Source organism: Pithys albifrons, chromosome 1, assembly GCF_047495875.1.
Source record: "Pithys albifrons albifrons isolate INPA30051 chromosome 1, PitAlb_v1, whole genome shotgun sequence".
NCBI classification, from domain to species: Eukaryota; Metazoa; Chordata; class Aves; order Passeriformes; family Thamnophilidae; genus Pithys; species Pithys albifrons.
This window is the reverse complement of record NC_092458.1, coordinates 3,132,880-3,139,839: the sequence shown is the minus strand read 5'-3', so window position 1 is coordinate 3,139,839 and position 6,960 is coordinate 3,132,880. Positions and strand designations below refer to the sequence as shown.

Here is a 6,960-nt window from a genome sequence, read left to right as displayed (position 1 = left end):
TGAAAATGATTGACAGTATCATAGATCAAAGCCAGTATATGAAGCCAATTAAAACCAGAAAATTTAAGTTGCACAATCAGACTTTTGTTAGAAAAGTTCCTACTTATTAGGTGTTAACAGCATTACTGTCTACCCACAATAGCAAAATCCTGCAAAGTTTAAAGTAAACTACTAGAAAGATTATCAGAACAAAGGTTATATATTAAACTCAGAAAAGTAAGATTGTAAATAAATGCTATGCTTTTTCTTACTTAATAGAAACACTCATAATCATATAACTGAAAATGCAAGTTGGTTTCTAAATTATCCCTTCTCAGATCTGTTCAGAGTAAAGGCTGGCACACAGTAGTAGCCTCTGCATGGTCCTTTGTGATGAGAAGCTGGTGTCTGGACTGCTGGTGTAACAGATCTGACCAAGAGCAAAGGAAATCTGTGCTCAGGTGGCAGAAATGGCTTTTTCTAGAGCATTGCATCTAAGACAGGATTAAACTGCTTTGGGAGGCTGCTCTTAGTTAGAATGTCTCTAACACCCCAAAGAGCTGGGGCGGGGGGGTGTGCGGTGGGAAGGAGGGGGGGGGGGTTGGAAGGGGGGGGAAAGGGGAGTTAAAAAAATGTGCTCCTGAGGAAATTCATGTGCAGAATGACAGGGTTAGACAGCAGAGAAATTGTGAAAAAGTCCTCAGAAGTCATGTTGATATCTGAACTGAAAAGCAACCTTTACTGGTATATTTAAGAATGTGAGCAGAAATGTTGTGCTGCCTCTGACAGCACAGCACTCACAGCACAGCTCAGCAGCACACAGGGAGGAGTCCCAGGTAGCTGACAGAGGTCTGACACACAGCCTGAAGCTGCAGGGGGGTCTTGTCCACCCCTCTCTTTCTAGTACAAGCCACATTACCGTGGAAACATCCACGTCCTGTGCCCAGCTTTCCCTTCTCCCCTGGTTCCCTGAGACCTCCAGCAGGTTGTCTACCCCTGTTGCCCAGGATATCCAGAAAGATCACCTCTTTAACTCTTGTGTCGGTGCAGTGGCCCTGGCCATGTAAGCTATCTAAGGCAAACTTCACTCACTCTGAACAGGGCAGAGGTGGGTGAAGAGGTGGGTGAAGAGGGGCAGAAAAGGATCTAACTCAGTACTCCTCCTACCAAATTGACAAACATGCTGTAGAGCACCCAGGGTCAAAGGTTGGGGTCTGCTGGTAAAGGCTGAGCAGCTCAGTCTTCATGCCTCCTCAGCTGACAGGCATGAAGAAGCTGACAGGCCCCTTCTTCAGCATCAGCACCACCAGTGGAGGAGAGAACAGGCTACCTGTGCCAGCAGGTTAGTGGGGATCCATGTATTGTCCTTGGTGTCATCTTCTGGGGTTGGTTCTTCTTGCTCTGCAAAGTTCCTGGACTTGACAGAGAATCCTCCCGCTGGGACTTTTTGCACAGTCTATGTCATGTTTTTTTGAGTTACAAGCTCTCTCTAATGGCATCTACTCAGCTCTTAGCACACTGCGCCCATACTGAAATCAGACCTTTCTCCACTCTGTTCCAGAACCCCACCAATCTCTTCTCTCCCATTCTTGCATGGTTCTCCCAAGTCTTCAGCTCAGTTTCTCCTACAAGTATCTTTAATGTCCTGCTTTTTCATTCCTCTTCCTCTGACATAGGAAGAGAGGTTTGTTTTTTGTTTGTTTGGTGGAGGGGTTTTTTGCCTGTTCTCTGCAAAAAGCCTTGATAAATTTGTTTTCCCATTCAGATTCCCTACTTACTGTTCCCAGGTGCTTCCATTAAAATAGACAACAGCTAAATGAGAAACAATGTTGCTAGTCCAAGAGAAATATGATAGAGTACAGTTCAAGGTGGACTCATTGTACACATTTTTCATGACGGCTTCATAAAATTGAGCAGAATACAGAACTGGTTCAGAGATCAAACCTGGAGATGCAAGCAGGTCCCCCTGAGTCATCAAAACTTTTGTATTGAGTGGCACAATAGACCTAAACTGTCTCAAGGTGACTGTTCAGCTGAAAATGCTGGCCTGTGACCAAGGTTCAGCTATTACAATTAATTGTTAGGAGTACTGCCAAAATCCTCTTCTGCCACTTAGCAGTAAAGTCTGAACAGTAGTGTGCATATTAATGAGTTCTCAGTGGTGATGAAATTGTTTTAATCAGAGTCTGTTGAAGGTTTTTTCAGTCCTTACCCAAGATTCATCATCTGCCACTAACCACTATTTAAATGTTTTATCATCATGCTTTGTGCTTTTGTGGAAAGGGGTTTCTTTCTTTCAAGACACCCTTGAAAGCTAACTACTGTAAGTTCACATTCTGTTTACAGAGAAAAAGGAAACACATACATATATTTATGTCACAGAGACATTAGGTAAGCTCAGAAGCTACTGGAAACTCACAAAACAATTATACATACACGATAAATATTATCCATATGTAGATGTTTATATTTGTTATATGTGTGCATATGCATGTGTGTGTACACATAAAAGGATCAACTTAACATGAAGACTAAGCCTGCTTTACTACGGTCTGAACTGTTCTGAAGTCTGGACTGGTAGTGAAGATCACTTTACTTATATATTTTTTCGTCTTGGGAATTTTTTGGGAGCTCCTCATGGCACAAAACCCCACACACAGTTATGTTAGCAGACCTCCATTGCTTTTCAGGATGGGACTTGTTTTTCTTACTTTGTTTTGTTTGCTCAGTGACAGCATCCTAGTCCAGGAGGAAATTCTTATTGCCATGGCAATACAAATCTCTCTGATAATATTGATGGATGCACTTGTACCCCCTAGGAATGTTTGGCTACCTCTCCAGTCATTTCTACTTCCTGTAAGTTTTACCTGGGTAGGTACAAGCCAACAAGGGTCCCACTGGTCCTTACCTTAGTGTAGGAGCTGTGATTGTGCTTTGCGCAAGGTGGCAGCAAAAGAAAGCTCTTCAAACTTGTTCCTTTCCCCTGTACACCTATTAAGGATAATAATTGCTTCAACATTATTAATTGTGTTTAAAAAGAACACCTGTTGCTAGTGGTTAATATATGTGTGAACAATACATAGAGTTACTAATACCCTTTAGTTTGGGAACACCATCACACTTCACTATCCATTTTTTTGCCAATATTCCCTGGGGGAATGTTTAGGAAATTGCATGCAAAGAAAGGAAAACCATGGAACAACTTCCCTTTAAATCAATGATTTTCCCTTTCTGATTTTATTTTTAAAATAGGGGTTTTTTTCAAAAAACCTCACAATTGCTTTAAGAGAAAGGATCAAGTCCAAGACAAGGGAAAAAGAAAAAAGTGTTAAGCTCAATGTTTAATTAAGACATCTTCATACTAGCTGACCAATTGTCATGGATATGCCAATGTTACACATTAGTTTTGTTTTTCTTTAGGAATAAGTAGTCTGAAAAATGCGGCTCTGGAAATCCCAGCTAGCAGCTACCTACATGAAAAACAAAGAGAAGTGTGGAGCCCCCCAGCACTCATTCTCCTGATGCTAATCAGCATTTGCTGTTTGGATACTTTTAAAGGCATTTTTGTTTGTTTGTTTTTGTTTTGGGGAACAGAATTATTTTATTCTCCTGGATCCTAATGTATGCTGAATAGAATGTTTTACTGAAAATATTAAGAGTTGATGAAGCTACTTTAAGGTTCATTAAGCATTAAAATATTCCTAACACGTTCCCCATATTGAAGAAAACCCTAGGTGAGTATTTAATCTTCATAGAGTTCGACTCTGTTAAAGTCAATAGAAGTAGCTCACTGACAGTAAGCCCTTGATAGAATCATTATTTGAACTATGAGCAGAATGGTTGCTATAGTATCTCATTCTAATATTACTGGAATATGCAAAGTAAATGGCTTGTTTATTCCCCCTTTCTGACGGCCAACTATGCATAAAATATAAACCTAGACTGTTGCTTATTTTGAGAAAGCAGGGATTACTCACCTTGAAAGTACAATATAGTAAATGTGTTCTTTATTCACAGACATGGTTAAAGAATAGCCAGTCAACTTTGGATATGAACATTCTCCGCAACGTTAGGCTTGTTTTGATGACCATAATCTTATTCCAAAACCACTGTGTTTAATAAAAATTAATTTCAGAACTTGAAGAATATTTTATTATGGAATACAAAAATACTATCTATGTAAAAACAATAAGTTAGTTTATTTACAATACTTTACACTATTCTGCTCTAGGGCTTCCTTTGCACTAGACATATTTTCATTATTTTACACACCTTTATAACTTGGCACAAAGCATTTCCAAAAGCATGTCATCCATGTTCACCGCTCCAATGATGGGCCTGAAGAATAATTCAGCAATCACATTAGCATTAATAGATCTTAACAAGGATAGAACAACATTCAGCTTGGCAAATCTGGCTTCATCCCCTCTGTGAATGAGTCTGACATGTTCATTTAGAGCTTGTTGTGCTTCCCTCTGCAGTCCTTCAATGTACTGTGTACAGTGCAGTCCAGGTAGATCTGAAAAGAACAATAAATTATTTTGTTTACATATGTTTTGTTTATAAAACAACATTATTCTTACAGAAGGACAACTAACAGCTCACAAATTGTAATTATCAGTCGAGGAAAGAAGCAAATTAAATTGCTAGAGGACTTACTGTATGCAGAATGAACATGCCAGGTTTTATTGGGCAGATCAAAATCTTATCATATTGGTAGTCTGGACCTTTAATAATCTTGTTCACTATACAAATACTATATTTGTCAACATTCACTGAAGTATTAAACAAATTAGTTGATAAAAACTTTGACTGAATAACGTTCTCCAAAAGAACATCACAGTGGGGAAGACAACAAAAATAACTTTTTAAGTTGTTCACATCTACAAAAATGCATTATTCACATTTAAGGCTTCTTTTGACAACCCTTTCTGCTCCAGTTTACAAGTGGCAAGAAGTACTGACTCCAACATATGACAGAAGGTTTCCCAGTGAACCATAGAAAAGACACTGAAAGATGGATGGTGCAGAATTAAGGCTAAATGTCACCACAGAATCATTAAGGCTGGAAAATACCTCCAACCACTAACCTAACACTGCCAGGTCCACCACTAAAACCATGTCCCTGAGCACCACATCTACAAATATTTTGAACACTTTCAGAGACGGTGATTCAACCACTTCCCTGGGCAGTCTAATCCAATGCTTGATCATTTTTCAGCAAAGAATTTTTTCCTACCAGAACAATGCTTCTATCTTTTTGGATTAAATCAGCTTCAGGATTTGGCTTGGGTAACGTAAGATTCGCCACTGTAACTTTTTCTCAATTATCTGTATAGAAAGCAGAGCTACAAGAACAGGATGATAAATAAAAAGTAACACTAACGACCAGTTTGACAGTGGGAGGGGAGGAAGAGCTCTGTCCCACTCTCACAGGGTACCACCATGCTTGGGAAGTTCCGGGTCCAGCCTGCCACCTACTTTTAAGGTGAGTCACCGATGTGTTAATAAGCCCCTGGTTGAGCATCAATGCAATCTATGGAAGTCTCCACAAAGAGGGTAAAACAAAAACAAAAACAAAACAAACCAACAAACCAAACAAACAAATAAAACACAAACAAGCAAAAAAAACCCCAAACAAACACAACTGACATCATAAGAGCTACACAGAAAGCCAAAACAGCACTTTGTTCCTGGAAGCTCTGAGCTTCCTCTTGCTTTCCAGGGCGTGCAGATCTTCCGCTATCCTCGGGCGGGCGTGGACGGTTTCCCAGCTCCGGGAGAAGCTCCAAAACCGGCAAAGAGCCTGTGCTGACTCCCAGCTTTCCCTAAGCGACTGGCAGGCGCCTCGGGGTCGCTTTGTTCTGTGGAAGGCGCCAGCCCTCGGGACACCACACCTGGCCGCGGCCGGCCCGTGTCCCTGCCTGACAGCCAGGGTCCCGAGGAGAGGGCAGAGGGTGAAACCTTGCTCCTTGTCTCCCTCCTCCACCACCCGTTTCCCCCGAGGAAAAGCCCCGCGTTCGTCCCCCATCGCTGGGGATACAGGCGGACTTTCCGCCTGGCCACTCACCCGGGTTGAAGAGCACCGTCCCCTTGAGGTAGGCGTACTCTTTGGTGCTGATGTCCAGGCTCCAGCACTTGGCCAGGAAGCCCTTGATGGCCTGGATCTCGCCGGCCGAGGGCAGGTGCGAGCTGTGGTGCGGTCGGCCAGGCGCCGGTGCCGGTGCCCGCGGCGGGGGTTGCTCTCCGTGCCGCCGGGCGGTGAGGATGCGCTGCAGCATGCTGGGCTCCGCGCTCTCCACCGTCTCCAAGTGCACCCGGTCCTGCGCCAGCCCCAGCAGCAGCAGGGGCGCCCAGCAACTGCGAACCAGCAGCAGCTGCTCCTCCAGCGGCAGCTCCTGGAAGCAGGGCACGTTCTGGACAAAGCGCAGCGTCTTCACCAGCACGGCCGAGGCCGCCTTGCAAACCACCTGCGGGCTCCGTAGGGCCACCCTCCGCCGCGACCCGCACGGGCAGCCGCGAGGAGCCTGCCCCGCCGGCGCCGCCCGCTCCTGGCTCCGGAGGATGCTGTAGAGGATGCTGCTGTGCCGCCTGCCTTCCGCGCAGCAGCGGCAGCAGCGCTCCACGCACGCCATGGAACCCGCGGGTACGGCGCCCGGGGGCCGGGCTGAGCCGCCGGGGAGACTCGGTGGGGCGGTCCCTGCCTCCTCGTCCCGCCGGGAGACGCGCACTGCTCGCCCTCTGCCCGGCTCTTAACTTATTTATAGCCGGCGGCGGAGCGTGCGTGTGTGTGTGCGTGTGTGCAGCTGCAAGCGCTGTACCGACGGTTCAAGGGGGCAGACGCTCTTTACTGGCTGGAAAAGAGGAGGAAGGGGGGAGCGGATGGGGGGAAAAGTAATAAAAAAACCACTAGTCCTCCTCCTTTCCTGAGAGAGCCATACACCAGAGGGAGCCGGCAGCCCCTGCGTCTTGAGAGGCAAA

The 6,960-nt window shown here is 44.7% G+C and overlaps 1 protein-coding gene across 1 annotated transcript; it reads right to left on the bottom strand.

Annotated features, from left to right (window-relative positions):
* Positions 1–3,874: 3,874 nt before the first annotated feature.
* On the bottom strand, positions 3,875–6,614 carry NR0B1 (nuclear receptor subfamily 0 group B member 1). The gene is made up of 2 exons (XM_071569399.1): positions 6,050–6,614; positions 3,875–4,498 (listed from the first exon to the last, which is right to left on the bottom strand). Exons 1-2 carry the CDS (start codon positions 6,612–6,614, stop codon positions 4,254–4,256), a joined length of 810 nt encoding a protein of 269 aa, XP_071425500.1. The 3' UTR covers positions 3,875–4,253.
* Between the last annotated feature and the right edge of the window lie 346 nt (positions 6,615–6,960).

Coding starts and splice junctions, on each gene's coding strand:
- NR0B1 (XM_071569399.1), bottom strand. CDS start 6,614: ATGGCGTGCGTGGAGCGCTGCTGCCGCTGCTGCGCGGAAGGCAGGCGG. Junction 4,499..6,049: donor GACGGTGCTCTTCAACCCGG/GTGAGTGGCCAG, acceptor TGTTCTTTTCAG/ATCTACCTGGACTGCACTGT.